Genomic DNA, 17,416 nt, shown 5'->3' with positions numbered 1-17,416 from the left:
CATATACTTGAATGTGCGTACGTATTAAATAAATGGAACATGCAGTTTTTTTTTTTTTGTTTTTTTTTTGCATTATAAAGGAAGTCTTAGCGATTGGTTTTCAATTGAAACAGTTTGATGAACTTTCTTTCTTTAGAACTCAGAGAATGCATGTTATACCTATGTTCCTGTACACAGGTGTAGCCTCCTCCAACACGATGGTCCAAACCTCCATTACATGTACTTTACGTCATTCACGGAAACATTTTACATCCACCTCACCGAGGTACTCACTCGCTCCGGAACCTTTCCCTTCCGCGGAGGCGCCGGAGGTAACTGTTGGCTGCTGCGGCGCACCGCCGACAAATTCCCCACCTCCATCAACGTTCAACCTCCCCGTCCCAATAACACTTTTCACCTTTGCTTTGACAGAATAAGATGCCGATAACCCGTGGCCGCCGGTACTCCAAGTATATATAAAAAATATAAATAAAAAAGGGAGGGAAACGTCACGCCATCTCTCACATTCGGCTCAGCCTCCAGACGCAACTTCAAAAATAGCGTTGTTGCGAGCAACAGCCAATAGCGTAACGGATCCCGTATCACGTGAACTGGCGAGACGTTCCTATTGGATGATGGACATTAAACGTGACAGACGACTTCTTCTACTTCTACTTCTACTTCTTCTTCTTCTTCTTCTTCTTCTTCATGCCTGCACCTTTCTCAACGGCAGAGTCCTTTCTCGAGGTTATTATAACACGTGCAGTCAAATGCAAGAAAAACTTCCGTTTTTTTCCTCATCCTTCAGAGGTGCTCTACACCGCCTAACCTGCAAAATCTTGCAGTCACGTCAACAAAAAATTATTATTATTATTACTATCTCTGAAACAACAAATACCAAAATGTTTTTCAACAAGAATATACGACTGCATGAAAAAAATAATATATATATATATATATATATACATACATATACATATACATATACATATACATATATATGTACACACAGTATTGTTGCAGTTCTGCAAAACCGCATGCCTCTAATGCAATGACACCCAACATACAGCAATCCACAGGCAGTTATTTCATTAGTATTCGCGTAGTTAGTCCTCCCCTCATGTCTAGTGGGTTAAGGGGACGAATTTTCATTGCTTGGGACTCGTAGTTAGGTCGATTAAATATCTCCTCGATCCGTACTCTGACCTCCACTCTAACCCTTTCCTTTTAGCCAGAGTACACAACAAGCATGCAAGCACACACGCCATTCAACAGACGGTTGTTTAATGAGCACACTGCCATGCCTTGCGTGGCTCGGAGCGACCCTGTTGCGCACAAGACGGCCTGCCCCGGGAATTTGCCCGCCATTATTTCATTCAAATCTGCGTGCAAATTCCCAACCGGCACCTCACCGAACTCCGCACGTCGCTCACCAAATCTCACACTTTGACTACAAATGGTTCCCGCACACGGGGAATATACTCCCGCACCTCCTCGTACCTCTGCATCGCTACAATTCGCCACTCTATTTCGAACACCGCGCGGCGTCGGCCATTGTTTTTGGCGCTGTGCGATACTCGACCACGCAACAGACACTATGTAGCTCCATCGCATCTCACCAGGAACCGAGCATCGCTCACCGGACGGGTGAGTGTCCGGAATTGGTACAGCCCTCATCCAGTCGTCAGACCACGGCAAGACCGTAAGCAATGAGGAAGGGTTGCGGGAAGGACGATCCGAGAGTTTGGTTCGGGTCCTGGGTGTGCATTTTGGCTCGGGAAGGAACCCGTGGGTGACGAAGAAAGTCCGCTACCCATCTGAAATGCAGACTACACTAGGTGCACGTTTGGAGCCGGGGTGCTGGCGCGGGGAGTGTGCCTCCCATGTTAAGTCGGGAGCTCCGAGCTGTGCCGAAGCTGGTAGGCATCTGAGCCAGTTTCCGGTCCCAGAGCCTGGTGGGCGTGACAATGGCCGCTGTGGCCCAATAGAGGAGCAGGATTTGGGCAACAGCGCGTCGCTTTCCGGTCTTCGCCTCACCCTTCACCTGGGGCTTCTAAAAGGAGGGACCGTGAAGTCGTTGAAAGAGCTTCTTCTTCGAGAACATCATCCGTGTGCGACTGCCGTCCCTGAGAGCACACAGTGGACTTCCTGCTGAGCTGTCAACATGCTGCCACCCCCGTGAAGCCAGATGGACTCATCGCCGGCCACGGATGGCAAACGAATGTGGAGCGCACGTTGCCACGAGCCCCGGCGAATAAATAGGCAGGAGATAACGCGCCATATCATGAGGTGGGAACGCTCAGGAGGAGTGTTCCACCGAGGTACACGCTACACATACAGACCCCTACACGGCTAGGTTATGAATCTTCCTTCTCATGCATCTATTCTCCTCTTTTTTCTGTACACCCCTCTATCTTGTCTTCTGTGGATGCACAAAGAAGAACGCGTACTGACTCGTAATCCCATTTTCCTCTGGCACGACACCGCACCCCTCACATCGCATACATCGCACTTCCACACTCCCACACCGTAGACACCAGTATCTTTCCAACTACCTCTCCCTAAGCGTCCTGAGCCACGTTGGTCAGCCGACCTCGCCAGGTATTGAGAGGGCGCTCATCCTCACCTTTCTCTCTCTTTCTTGGCTGTCTAACTTTCCATGGGTGTGTGTGTGTGTGTGTGTGTGTGTGTGTGTGTGTGTGTGTGTGTGTGTGTGTGTGTGTGTGTGTGTGTGTGTGTGTGTGTGTGTTTGTGTGTGTGTGTGTGTGTGTGTGAGTGTGATGCCGCTTGTCCTCGGATAATTTAAGATTGTCGAAGATATAATGGGATAACTCTGCACTGTGTCTGCTTTTGTAAGATTGCTTGTCTTTTGTCACACCTCACAACTTCCTTGCTTTCCTTGCTGTACATAAAATAAAACCCCATTTAATGTACCACATACTTTTCCTTGCTTGGTTGTAAATAAATGTATTGTATAGAAATTTTCCCAGCCGGGACGCGGTTGGCAGTTCCGCTCGGCTGCATCTTATCTGGTAAGGTGATCCGGTTTGAGCAAGTGCGTACCGAGGGCGTGTTCCCGGTAATTAGATAATGTAACCTTTAGGTAAACGGTATTTATTAGACAGAGGACCCTAAGTCACGTGGTCGAGTTATTGGCGTTCGCAGTCGGTCGATTATAATCGCTAATTAGCGACCCGCCACGTCACGAAGTTTTTTGTGTGTGACGGCCTGCGATTCCGGAGAGTCTGGTGGGAACCCGAGGTAGTTCATCCCTCGTGGTCTTCGCCCCTGACCCCGGGTCCGCAACAATACATATTCGGCTGACCCAAATTCATGCTCCTCCTGAACCTCTTCGTACATTGTTGACAGTCAACACTCCAAATGCAAATCTTTTCCAAAGCAACATCAAAAGATACAACTCATGCTTCAACATGACATATTTCCGCACCACAAAAGAGACCAGAGAATCTGGCTGCGTGCCCACATTTGAAGTGCAGGGACAGGTTTATCATCAGATTGGCAGTCTCTAGCCACGACCAAATGAAGAGCCAAAATCCCTGCAGATCCACTTCATTGATGACACTTCAAAGCAGGCTGAACAGCGCTGCAACAATGTCATTCAAACCAAGCTGCAAGTGGTGTTGCAGTTGCAAGATATGCTCCACAAGGAAAACCACTATGTTCGGAGTCTCGAGTGTGCCATGGAGAACATGACACCTGAGTACAAAATGTGAGATTGTTCTTCAAAAAAACATGTCCTTGCATGTTGTCTCATGCTGGATGCGATGTGATGTTAGGTTATGGTGTGATTCAATGGCCGTTATAATACTCTGAAAAGTCGCATCTTCAATGTTAGAGGTAGGTGTTCTTCTGTGGATTTCTGGCATATCAAACACAGGTCAAAATATTTTGAGCATCTACTTTTCTTCTTTATGGGACTTAGGAAGAGAGGAGATTCCCATACCATCTTTCTGGATCTTCATCTGACTCTCACTTGGTCATATCTGAAAAAGAGAGAAAAATATCTAAATGCACTACAATATATATATATATATATATATATATATATATATATATATATAAATATGTATATATATATATATATATATATATATATATATATATATATATATATATATATATATATATATATATATATATATATATATATATATATATATTGTTGCGGATTCGCGCCCGCCGGCGTGCGGACGGCCACGTAACTCGAATCGCGGCACGTCGCCCACCGGACGGACAATCCAGTCGTGACCCTCTCGGACTAACGCCGGGAACTAGTCACGGGTGGACCTTTCGGTCTCACCGCGATCGAGCCAATCAGCCCCTGCGTGGGATAGGGTTGCTCGCCAAATTCGACCTACCTAAGTACCCACACGGAGGGTAGACCGGGCGATCGCACCTCGCCGCAGGTCGACTTCGGACACGGGCCACTTTAAGCGACCCGTTCCGTACTATCGGGATAACCGAGCGGTGTTATTCGTCGGCCTCGACGGTTCGATTAATTATCGTGCGTTTTAGCCCACGACCAACCCTTTACGTGAAGCAAGATGGAGATTCAATGAAAGAAAAGACGAAGCGAAGCGGGAAAACAGTTCAACATAACTCACATTTATTTTGTGATGAACGGGAAGCACACATATACAATTACACCAAAAGCACATGTAAAAGGAGAAGAAACACAATATTACACAAAAAGCAAATATAAAAGAGAAACACAATGCAGAGCTATCCGACTACCGAGCACACGGCAACACTTATACAATTTTACTTCACAGACGGCGCCGACAACACAGATACCCAAAGCAAAAGAAAAAGAACCACCCTCCAGGATGAGGGGGGTAGGCGGGCCTGGGGCCGAGACTGTGTCAGGCCTACCCGTCTGATGATGAGACGCAAAGCGGCGGTGGCGCCTCAACTCCGCGGGCCTGGCGGACAGTGTCTGGTAGGGGGTGGGAAAGGGGCCCCCTTGTCGCACTATCTCAGCGCGGGGGGAAAACAGGAGGGGGTTGTTGATGCTCGGGGGGGAGGAGGATATCACCCTGTCTCGGGTCCCGCGACGAGCGTCTCCACCTCGACCTCGGTCGCGCCGCCGGCCTCTCCCTCCGCAGCTCCCCGACTCCGACGCGAGCACCCCCTCGATCGCCTTCGCCGCCGCCACCTCTCCACAGCTCCGTCCTCTTCACTCTGACTACTACCACTTCTTCCCAGCTCCACCGACAACTCCCAACCGCGAACTCGAACTCCCTTGTCTGACGAACGCAGCCGTTTATATCCCCCGTGGCCTCGCTCCCCCACCTTTGACCCTTTACCTCCGACCCTTCACCTCTAACTGGCTCCCCATTGGACCGAGGAAAAGTGGGCATGAATGCTTTTTGATCCATGAATTTGCATATAGCGACCTCACTCCAACGCCCTGGAGGCGGGGGCAAATCGCCCCACGCTCTCCGATAGGACGGAAGAGAAGTGGGCGTGAGTCGTTTTTGATCCGTTTTTCTCGGAAAGTCTGTGATGTTTCTGAACACGCTGCTCGGTGCGCGCCCTGCACGAGTCCAGTATCGGTGCCCACAAGTGGCGCAAGAATGGTGGTGATGCGATGGTGGCGAGTTGTGACGGTAAAGGTCGTGGCTGTTGTTGTGAAGCGGCGTTGTGGTTGGTGGTTGTTGTTGTTGTGAAGCGGCGTTGTGGTTGGTGGTTGTTGTGAAGCGGCGTTGTGGTTGGTGGTTGTTGTGTGATGGCTGTTGAGATGTGGTTGGTGGTGGTAGTAATGGCGGCTGGTCCAAAATAAAGATAGTAAAGAAAAACGGCTATCTAAAAGGGTTGCAGCCCGCATGAATGACATTTATTCCCTCTAAACAACGGGTTTGGGCCTAACTACACATATACTTACAGAGATATCTCACCTAAGGGACCTGAATGGTGGTTTGCGAATTTCGTCAACCACAACACTACCCCCTCCCCTTTTTACAGACTCGTCCCGAGTCGTCAAATTCTCGTGTGCCATCATGTGTAGTTTTCCCCTAGTACATTTTACCTACGGATCCCTGAGTGCGACATTCATGGTATTCGTGTCCCCAAAATAAATAACCTGAGGGCTGAGTAACTACCTAAACAAACTCACTCACACGAACGACTTAAATAAAATTGCCGGCGCTAAGACAGACATGCCGGGGGCGCACTCATATGTACAGTACATCTTAACCTTAACTTACAAATTTTACACTAAACCATGGCCCAGGATCAATGAACTCTACAAAAAGAAAGCAGTTAGCAGGGAGCCAGGCTGCTCGCATGCAGTCTCTGGCTCAAACAATGCAGGTGACAGGGAACGTGGCCGGCTGCTCACACGCAGTCCAAGGCCTTCCCTTTTGAACTGAACGCAGTGAACCACAACGGTGCATGAGCTGCACAAATGCAGTCTCCGTGCCAGCTCAAGTGGCACACGCAATGAACACAACGAATGGATGGATGAATGGTTTGAACTGAACGCAGTGAACCACAACGGTGCATGGGCTGCACAAATGCAGTCTCCGTGCCAGCTCAAGTGGCACACGCAATGAACACAATGAATGGATGGATGAATGGATGGACGCAAACACGGTGCACGGACCGCCACTGCAGGCCCGTGTTGTAGCTGCCAACAGGGCAGTTCTTGCAGCTTGCAAACTGTTGCCTTACGGATCCTGGCGCACATGGAAATGAACAGGGGGGGGGGGCAAAGCAAAAATTGAACGGGGCTGGTGAACGTGGGCAGTGGGCATGGCATGGCAAAGGCAGCAGGCAAACACAGCCCGCAGAAGAAGGCCGCTGCAGGCAAACACAGCCGGCAGATGAACTGGCCGGCACAGGCCTTGCAGAAAACAGCTGCAGACGATCCGGCCGGCACAGGCCTTGCAGCACAGCAGCTGCAGATGAAGCTGGCCAGCCTTTGCCGTTCAGTGGAGGTTGGTGGAGGGAGTGCGGTGGTGCTGGCCACTCGGAAGGCGGGCTCGGACCTACCCTACGGTCTCCCTCCCAACCTATCGCCTTTGCCTGTCACTGTACATACCCACTCCCTTAATTTGTCAAACCCCAATTTAGCCCCAACTTATTTTTTTTTATTTTTACTTCCCCACTATAAATCGTCCCCTAACCCCCTTTATCGTCTTTGTTCGGCTAACCTATCCTGTCACCTAGCCTACTCCCAACCCCTACGTTCCCTTCCCGGAGGGGAATAAGGGAGAGCTAGCGTCCTGTGTCGAGGCCCAATGAAGCCTCAGGATGGCCTCCCCAGACTTCAGCGATCTAACCCAAAGTGGGTCCAGCGGCCCACAACGAGAGCGAGGGGATGGATAGTGCGGAGGGGTACATCTCCCAATCTACCCTAACCATTTAACTGTTAAACTACCCCGGGGCTTCAACAAGCGCCTCTCGCTTAAACTATTGGTTCTAACAACGCAGATTCCCGTCGCCTGTGTTGGTGTCCTCACAATTTCGGGCCTCGCCCCCCAATTTTCTCTCCGTGCCCTCACACGGTCTCATGGCTGGGACACGTGGCTCCCTTTGGCAGGCACGACCCTCTGCCGATTCTCCGACGATGGCACCCCCGGGCACTACACTGCCTCCGAGCCTACCAGCTCCCTAACACCGGGGAGTGCCCCCCATGGCACCTCCCCTGAAACGCACACATGGCAGGCTGGCTTCCCAGGCCCCTTTCCGAGGGTCACCCGTGCCCACAACACTGCCCACGCGGCTAATGGCGCCCCGGGCCCCCGCACCAAGCAGGCGCACCCGTGCCCACTACGCTATCCCGGCCCCCCATGGGCCCTTGGCCTACCACGGCCGACTAGCCTGGTGCCCGGGGTACGCACTCAGCGATACTCACTTTTCGCAGCCACGCTCCCAGCCCGTCAACAGGGCTCCTGCACCCCTCCAAACGGGTTTCGAGCCTACATTCACACCAACAACAAAACGACCTCCATTTTTCAATTTGACTAACCCAGCTAACTCACTCTACACTGACCCCGGGGTCCCTTGGGCGGGAGTCACTCCTCCCCCCAATCACTCATCGCACCATGCAGTCCCCATTCGCTCCACTCACACAGACCCGCTGCCTTACTCACTCACCAAGTCACAACACATGCTTCCACTTCACTCACCAACTCTTCAACACACTCACCGCTGAACTCTGCCATCCTTCTAACTACCTCCCCTAACTAACTCGTGCTCCCACGTCGTCCCTTAAACTACAGCACGTTCCTTTTAACACTACGTAGCTAAACTACGTCCCCTCTACACATTCACAAGTCTGTCACTGTCTCCAAATCATCCCATTAATCAATTTCCCAGGGGGGATTTCTTCCCTTCCTACTGGGCTCGTGAACTCGTTGCAAGGCTCTGAGAGCCTTGCGCCTCTGCGGGAGCGGCTGTTCCAGCACCGACTCCTCCGGCAAGACATATCCATGAGGGCGTAAGGTCGCCCTTGTAAGGCCTCAGGCGGTCCGCGTGGACGATCCGAGGGAGGGCTCGTGGTCCCATTTTAATTTTTAGGACCACGTCACTGACTTGCGCCAGGACGACCCCCGGGCCCTGCCAAGGTGAGGTGAGCTTCGGGCATCTGCCCTTCCTTCGCCGGGGGTTAAAGAACCAAATCTTCGCCCCCGGTGGGTATTTGCTCACCTGGCTCCGGTGGTCGTACCTGCGCTTCATCTTTATGCCCGCCTGTTGGAGCTGGTGTCGTGCGAAGGCGTGGACCTTCTCCAAGCCTTCCTCCAACCGACGGGCATAGCCCTCCCCCGGGGGCCTATCAAGCCGCTCAGGCGTCGGACCGCACAATAAATCGACGGGGCTTCTCAGCTCCCGTCCATACATCAACAGCGCCGGACTACATGTGGTAGACCCGTGCTGGGACGCGCGATAGGCCATCAGGAGGTACGGAAGGTGTTCGTCCCAGTCCTCCTGGTTAGTGGCGGTGAAGAGGGCCAACTGTTGGACCAGGGTCCTGTTGAACCTCTCCACCATGCCATCAGACTGTGGTCTCAGGGGCGTTGTCCGTGTCTTTCGAATTTTCAGGAGCCTGCACACCTTTTAGTAATTCACTCTCAAAATTTCGTCCCTGGTCCGTGTGCAGCTCCTGCGGAATCCCATACCGGCATGTAAATCCTTCTACGAAGGCCTTGGCCACAACCCCTGCTTCCTGGCTGGGAAGGGCAAAGGCTTCTGGCCATTTGGTGAAATAGTCCATAATTACGAGGATGTACTTATTACCCTGGCGAGTGGGGGGCAGTGGTCCCAAAATGTCCATGGCCACTCGCTCAAGGGGAGCCCCAACCTGATGTAGTTGGAGTGGGGCCCTCATCCTCTGTGGCGGTCCCTTTTTTTCAGTACAGGCGTCGCATCCTCGACACCAGTCCTGTACATCGCGCCCCATGTTAACCCAATATAACTGCCGGCGGGCCCGAGATTTTGTTTTGGTCCTGCCCAAATGGCCGCCGGCGCGGGTACCGTGCACCTGTTTCAAAATTTGGGTCTTAAACCCATCAGGGACTATCACCAGCCAAGAAGTTTGTTCAGAAGGAATCTCCACCCACTTGCGATATAAGATGTTGTCCCTCATTTCTAGGGTCCTCCACTGAGCCCAGTATGCCTTTGTTCGCGCCCCGAATGGGGCGATTTCCTCCCCACTGGGCCTCCTGTTTTCCTGGACCCATTTGTACACTGGCCCTATCACGGGGTCTTCCCGCTGGGCCGTGCTCCATGCCAATCCACCAAATTCCTCTCCCGCGGTTAGTGGCAAAGTTGGGCCTACCACCCGGGCCGCACGGACTGGGAGTTTCGGGGAGGCGTCTGCCAATTGGTCCCTCTCCTCATGTCTCGTGCAATATTTGCAGTTTTCCCTCAGACAGGGGCGTCGAGAGAGCGCATCGGCATTCCCATGAGCCTTACCGGCCCTATGGACCACACTGAAATCGTACTGCTGCAATTTTTCCAACCACCTTGCAATTTGGCCTTCCGGTTCCTTGAACCGCAAGAGCCATTGCAAGGAGGAATGGTCAGTTCGAACCAAAAATTTCCTCCCGTACAAGTACGGGTGGAAATGGCTCACGGCAGACAGCATAGCCAATAGTTCCTTGCGAGTTACGCAATAATTTCGTTCGGGCCGACTCATGGCCCGACTGTAATACGCGATCACTCTTTCCACGCCCCCCTGTGTCTGAGACAAGACTGCTCACAATCCTTCCTGGCTTGCATCCGTGTCCAGGGTATACATCCCGTCATCGGTGGGGTACGCTAAAACAGGTGTGGATGTCAAACACCCCTTTAATTTGAGGAAGGCCTCCTGGCACTCCTCCGTCCAATTAAATCTCAACCCCTTCTCCGTCAACCGGTGAAGGGGCCTGGCTATCTCCGCAAAGTTTGCCACGAAACGCCGGTAGTAGGAGCAAAGTCCCAAAAAGCCCTGTACCTGTTTGACAGTTGTAGGTACGGGCCACTCCTCTGCCGCTGTAATTTTTCCGGGTTCGGTCTTCACCCCCTCGCGGCCTATCACGTGTCCGAGATAGGCCACCTCTGTCGCGAACAAAGTGCATTTCTCTGGGCTCAATTTCAGCCCTGCCTGCCTGAGGTGCCCAAACACCTGGTCCAAATTGGCTATCTCCTGGGTGAATGTTTTAGCGTGTACCAGGACGTCATCCAGATACACCAGGCATGACTGTCACGGCATGCCGCCTAGTACACGCTCCATCAGTCTCTCAAAGGTGGCGGGGGCGTTACACAAACCGAACGGCATCACAGTGAACTGATACAGTCCCTTCCCTGTGGAAAATGCCGTTTTCTCCTTCCCCGTCTTATCCATCTCCACCTGCCAATACCCACTCTTGAGGTCCAAAGTTGAGAACCATTTAGAGCCTGCAACGGCGTCGAGGGTATCGTCAATTCTAGGCAGGGGATAGGAGTCTTTGAGTGTCACGTTGTTCAGCTGGCGATAGTCCACGCAGAAACGCGTGGTCCCATCCTTCTTTTTAACCAGCACAACTGGTGACATCCAAGGACTTCCCGAGGGCTCGATGACACCTGCATTGAGCATCTTTTCAACCTGCTCATCAGCCTTCTCTCTTTTGCTCCATGGGAGCCTTCGAGCAGGCTGACGGACAGGCCGGGCCCCATTGGTGTGGATCTGATGTTGCACCAGGCCCGTACGTCCAATATCCTCGGGTGACAAGAAGATCCCGATGTGTCGGTCGACCAGCTTGTATAAGGCCTCCCGCTGGGCATCCTCCAAATCTACGCTACTCCGATTTACCATCTCGCAAATGGGACCGGGCCAATTCCTAATCGAGTCTGGAGACTCCCTCTGGGGCCGGTCCAGCTTGACGTTATCGTCCCTCAGCTCTGCGACCTCTTTTACTGGGGTGCAATCTGCCACCTTCGTGCCCTTCCTGATAGTGCGTGCTTCCGTGCTAACATTTATCACCCGCACGGGCGCTATTGGCCCGTCGGTACTTACCAGGGTGCGGCCCACGACTAAGCCCGGGGTTGACGGGCTTAGTCGTGGCAGGGCCGCAGGGGCCCTGCCACGTTGGGGGTGCTCGCCACCGGGCCGGGACCACCGCCTCGGCGCCCGGGGGAATGACCATGGAGTCAGGAGCCTCCAGCTCCACCCTCTCATCCGTGCTCACGCCCCCTAACGGCAACTCCTCACCACCCAACTGCATGACCCCCCGGCCCAAGTCGATCTTACAACCACCGGCCGTCAGCACATCCAACCCTATTAGACATGGGTCGTACACCTCCGCCACCCAAACCTCTATCTTGGTTTTCACGGTGCCCAATTTAAACGACACGAAACCACGTCCTATGATAGGGGCCGTTGCCCCGGTAGCTAGCTGCAAACTATGGTTTTGCAGACGGTGGATCTCATCCCAACCGTCTACACTCGAATCAAGGACCACAGGGCTGATGATCGTGGCGCTTGCTCCTGTGTCCACAACGGCGTCTACCCCTACGCCGGCAACCTTGCACCGAATTGTTAAGCTACCTTTGCCAATTTGGCCACAACTGATGACCTGTCGCAGTTCTGAGGGCTCTTCTCCGTCTGAGTCTGCCGAACACGGCCCTACATGTTCGGCACTTCTTAGTTTCCCGGGGACTGGTGGGGGGGTGATGGTTGGGCCTGGCTATCCCTATTGACCCGGGGCGGAGTTGGTGGTCTAGGGGGCTGTGGCCCTTCTCTTCGCGGGGGCCTTTCCCTGCGCGGGGCGTTGCACCCCCGCTGCAGGTGGTCCCTTGCGCCACAATTATAACACCTCCTCTGGTAAGGTGTTTGCCTCCAGTACGCCGAATTATACAGTACTCCATTCCGAATTGGGGTACCCCCCGATGGCCCATCTCCCGCCCTTCCCGGGCCCGACCGCCTCTCCCCAGGTCTCCCGAACCGGCGGTCGAACATGCCCTGCACCATCCTTTCCATTCGCGCTTGGTCGCCCAGGGTTGCCCCGGCTCCCAACGCACTGTCGTTCACGGGGTCCACCTGTCGGACTGGCACCGCGTGGCGCCCAGCCCCTCCCAATGGCGTTCTGGCTGCCTCCCAGCAGGCAGCAGTATCAGCCGCCTTCTGGAGGTTGTCTGGGCGCCATACGGTGAGCAATGCTCCGACATCGGTGCCCCCTATTGCTCGAAGGAAATGGTCCAGGGCAATCTCCTCCCGGTACTCCGGTGGCATGTTGGTGTGCGCGATCCCCACCAAGCGGCGAATGTCATGTGCCAATTCTCCCAGTGATTCCTGGGGACGTCGTTTGCGCCCATTGAGCTGAGCTTTAACAAGCTCGCTCTGCTGGTCCATGCCAAATCGGTTTTTTAGGGCCGAATGGAGATCCTCCAGGGTCGCCCCCTCACTGGGTACCGTGGTCAGGACTTCCAAAGCCACGCCACGCAGGGCCGCTGTGAGTTGTGCCACACCCTGCACCTCGTTCCAGCCATTGCCTCTGGCAACACACTGGAACTGGGCCATGTATGCCCTCAAGTCCGTCTTGCCATCGTACGGGGGTAGCGGCACCCTTGGTCCTTTCGAGGTCTCCTCCCGTTCCCCAGGGACTCCGGGAGGGGTGTACCTCCCCAGTCCCAACGGTGCCTCACTCCCGCAGGGTCCGAGCCATTTGCCCGGGGGCTCTGCCACCCCTGTCCGTGTCTGTCCGTGCCCCGCGTCGTCCCGCTTACTCTCCCAAGCCATTGGACTCGCACTCTGCACACCCCCCGGAACAGTCATACTGGGTACCCCCATTAGGCCAAAAGACCCCGCGGCCTCTACCCTCCCCAAGCTTGGCATGCTCACCCCCGCATCGGGCAAGCCTCCTCCTCCGCCTTGTGACACCGGCCCCACCTGGGCACGATCCGCCTCGAGGGAGTATATCCTCTCCTCCTGTTCCCGAAAGAGGTCACCCTGCCTCTCACACCGGGCCTCCACCCTATCCATCAGTCTCCTCTCCATTTCCTCCATTTTCCCCCTTATTACCCCATTTATTTCCTCCCCTATCGTTCCTAACGACAGTTCCCCGACTTTCTCTCTTATTTGCTCCACCTCCCCTTGTACCTGTGTCACCATCTTATTTGTCTTGGATATTTCCTCCCTCGTTGTCCTAAACCGCTCCTCTGTCTCGCCCCGGTTTTTTTCTATCTGCTCCCCCAGTTCCTCTGTCTTTTCTCCGGCTTTCCGCTCCATTTCATTAATTACCTCCTCATGTCTCTTTCTACATTCCTCCGCCACCTTCTTTAATCCTTTCTGTGTCTCCGCTTTTACCTCCTTTCGCAGGTTTTCAACTTTGTCTGTCATTTCCCGATGTCTTTTCTCACAGTCCTCCTTCACGGCTCCCAATCCCTCCTTTATTTTCCCTTGTTCTCTTTTTAATTCCTCTATCGCCGTCGTGTTCCTCCCTATTTCCTCCTTTATTTGGTCTTGTCCCTGTTTTACTTCTCCCAATCCTTTTCCTACTTTGTCTATCCTTCCCACCACCGTCTTTATTTCGTTTACCCTCTCTTGTTTACTTTCTTCCATTGCGACTCCCACTCCTTTTACTTTCTCTTTTAACCCGGTCACCTCCGCTCGTATCGTGTCGACTTCCTTTTTCATTTCGTTTTTTAGTTCTTCCAAGCTTCCTTTTAGGCTCATTCCCATGTTCTGCGCCTCACCCCGCAGCTCCTTCATTTCTTCCTTCATTTGCTTGTTCATGCCTTTCATTTCTTTTTTCATCTCATTTGTGTTTGTATCCATCTTTTCGTCCATTTTTTGTGTATTCGCATCCATCCTCGTTTTCACTTCGTCCATTTGCTTGTTCATGTTCGCATTCATCTTCGCTGTCATTTCCGCATTCATTTTTGCCAGCATGGTGAATAGCTGGGCCATGTCGGGTGCGCTTGGGTGAGCCGTTTCGGCAGGGGTTGGGGAAGGGTTTTGGTGGAGAGGGGGAGGGGAGGTGTCATACACCGCGGCCGCCGCCGCACCTATTTCGGGCTCTGGGTTCAGTTGGGCGAGTTCGTTTTCCTGTACAACCAACATTTCCTGCACGGGGATTTCATCCTGGACCATGGATTCTACACATTCTACATCCATTTCTAATACCCCCGGCTCCCGCTCGCCTTGAGACGCCATCTTGCTTCTCTTAAAGGGTTAATTTAGCTCGCTCGTAATTTGGAGGGAATTGGGGGTCGCTCCTCTCACCCCTGGACCGATTCCCGTGAATTTAGCTGGAGACAGGAGAGCCCGTTTTCCCGTTCTCCGATACCAGTGCCGCGAGGAGGGCGATGAGTTTATATCCCACTCCTGACATCAGTGTTGCGGATTCACGCACGCCGGCGTGCGGACGGCCACGTAACTCGAATCGCGGCACGTCGCCCACCGGACGGACAATCCAGTCGTGACCCTCTCGGACTAACGCCGGGAACTAGTCATGGGTGGACCTTTCGGTCTCACCACGATCGTGCCAATCGGCCCCCGCGTGGGATAGGGTTGCTCGCCAAATTCGACCTACCTAAGTACCCACACGGAGGGTAGACCGGGCGATCGCACCTCGCCGCAGGTCGACTTCGGACACGGGCCACTTTAAGCGACCCATTCCGTACTATCGGGATAACCGAGCGGTGTTATTCGTCGGCCTCGACGGTTCGATTAATTATCGGGCGTTTTAGCCCACGACCAACCCTTTACGTGAAGCAAGATGGAGATTCAATGAAAGAAAAGACGAAGCGAAGCGGGAAAACAGTTCAACATAACTCACATTTATTTCGTGATGAACGGGAAGCACACATATACAATTACACCAAAAGCACATGGAAAAGAAGAAGAAACACAATATTACACAAAAAGCAAATATAAAAGAGAAACACAATGCAGAGCTATCCGACTACCGAGCACACGGCAACACTTATACAATTTTACTTCACAGACGGCGCCGACAACACAGATACCCAAAGCAAAAGAAAAAGAACCACCCTCCAGGATGAGGGGGGTAGGCGGGCCTGGGGCCGAGACCGTGTCGGGCCTACCCGTCTGATGATGAGACGCAAAGCGGCGGTGGCGCCTCAACTCCGTGGGCCTCGCGGACAGTGTCTGGTAGGGGGTGGGAAAGGGGCCCCCTTGTCGCACTATCTCAGCGCGGGGGGGAAACAGGAGGGGGTTGTTGATGCTCGGGGGGGAGGAGGATATCACCCTGTCTCGGGTCCCGCGATGAGCGTCTCCACCTCGACCTCGGTCGCGCCGCCGGCCTCTCCCTCCGCAGCTCCCCGACTCCGACGCGAGCACCCCCTCGATCGCCTTCGCCGCCGCCACCTCTCCACAGCTCCGTCCTCTTCACTCTGACTACTACCACTTCTTCCCAGCTCCACCGACAACTCCCAACCGCGAACTCGAACTCCCTTGTCTGACGAACGCAGCCGTTTATATCCCCCGTGGCCTCGCTCCCCCACCTTTGACCCTTTACCTCCGACCCTTCACCTCTAACTGGCTCCCCATTGGACCGAGGAAAAGTGGGCGTGAATGCTTTTTGATCCATGAATTTGCATATAGCGACCTCACTCCAACGCCCTGGAGGCGGGGCCAAATCGCCCCACGCTCTCCGATAGGACGGAACAGAAGTGGGCGTGAGTCGTTTTTGATCCGTTTTTCTCGGAAAGTCTGTGATGTTTCTGAACACGCTGCTCGGTGCGCGCCCTGCACGAGTCCAGTATCGGTGCCCACAAGTGGCGCAAGAATGGTGGTGATGCGATGGTGGCGAGTTGTGACGGTAAAGGTCGTGGCTGTTGTTGTGAAGCGGCGTTGTGGTTGGTGGTTGTTGTTGTGAAGCGGCGTTGTGGTTGGTGGTTGTTGTGAAGCGGCATTGTGGTTGGTGGTTGTTGTGTGATGGCTGTTGAGACGTGGTTGGTGGTGGTAGTAATGGCGGCTGGTCCAAAATAAAGATAGTAAAGAAAAACGGCTATCTAAAAGGGTCGCAGCCCGCATGAATGACATTTATTCCCTCTAAACAACGGGTTTGGGCCTAACTACACATATACTTACAAAGATATCTCACCTAAGGGACCTGAATGGTGGTTTGCGAATTTCGTCAACCACAACAATATATATATATATATGTATATATATATATATATATATATATATATATATATATATATATATATATATATATATATATATATATATATATATATATATATATATATATATATATATATATATATATATATATATATATATATATGTAAACACATGCTACTCATTTTTAAAGAGCAATCTACAGTGGAAATGTCAGGTTTCCATCCTTCACCAATTTGAATTTATGACTGAACATACATGTTCAACAATCTTCAACTTTTAAAGACATTGACATTACCAAAATTGCACTCCAACACGTCAGTTCAACTTTTGTGCCCCATGGAACTGTTCATGGGCCGAAATTTTTCTACAGCATCTTGTTTCTGATGTAAGAAGGTTATATCTGTCATTTAAAACATAGAAAATGAGCGGAGGCCATCTTGTCAGCGGGACTCAATTTTCAGGGTTGGAAGCTCAGACGATACCCGCCTGAGCCCACACGCTCGGGGCGCAACTTCCATACATTCATTCGTTACTCCACATGTGCACTCATGCACACCTGTGCTGGCATGCACGGAGCACACGGCTTCCACCCTCCGCACCAGTCGCTCAACGTGCACCGAAATGCATGGCTCACCAACCGGCGGGTCGATTCGCACCACACACATTCGTACTGTGGACAAGGGTGTATACAGCGGCTCATCCTCTACCGTGCACGCATCGTCCCCCCAAGCCCATGCCGGGCAGCACGTGCCGGGCAGCTTCAATGACGCGGCACGTCTGCTCACCGCATGCCAAAGCATGTGGCTCGCTGGACAGCCAGAACATCTTCACAACCTCGACCCGTGCCGCCGGCCCGGG

The 17,416-nt window shown here is 52.8% G+C and overlaps 1 protein-coding gene across 7 annotated transcripts in view; it reads right to left on the bottom strand.

Annotated features, from left to right (window-relative positions):
* The window catches only part of LOC147020473 (mitogen-activated protein kinase-binding protein 1-like), a 179,987-nt gene that overhangs the window by 96,421 nt on the left and 66,150 nt on the right, over nt 1–17,416 (bottom strand). The window contains exon 2 of one of the 7 annotated variants that reach the window (XM_085895833.1): nt 3,944–3,983. The exons of 3 other annotated variants lie outside the window; for them this stretch is intronic. In XM_085895833.1, coding sequence (XP_085751959.1) covers nt 3,944–3,946 — 3 coding nt within the window. In that variant the 5' untranslated portion in view covers nt 3,947–3,983. Of the gene's footprint in view, nt 1–261; nt 764–3,943; nt 3,984–17,416 lie in introns of those variants that run through there. 3 more of the 7 variants (XM_085895836.1, XM_085895829.1, XM_085895831.1) reach the window with 3 other exon arrangements.

The sequence above is a fragment of the Eptatretus burgeri genome, chromosome 9 (assembly GCF_056783735.1).
Source record: "Eptatretus burgeri isolate ZD-2024b chromosome 9, Ebu_testis_v1, whole genome shotgun sequence".
Lineage (NCBI taxonomy): Eukaryota > Metazoa > Chordata > Myxini > Myxiniformes > Myxinidae > Eptatretus > Eptatretus burgeri.
The sequence above is the reverse complement of the archived record's forward strand: the minus strand, read 5'-3'. Positions and strand labels throughout refer to the sequence as shown.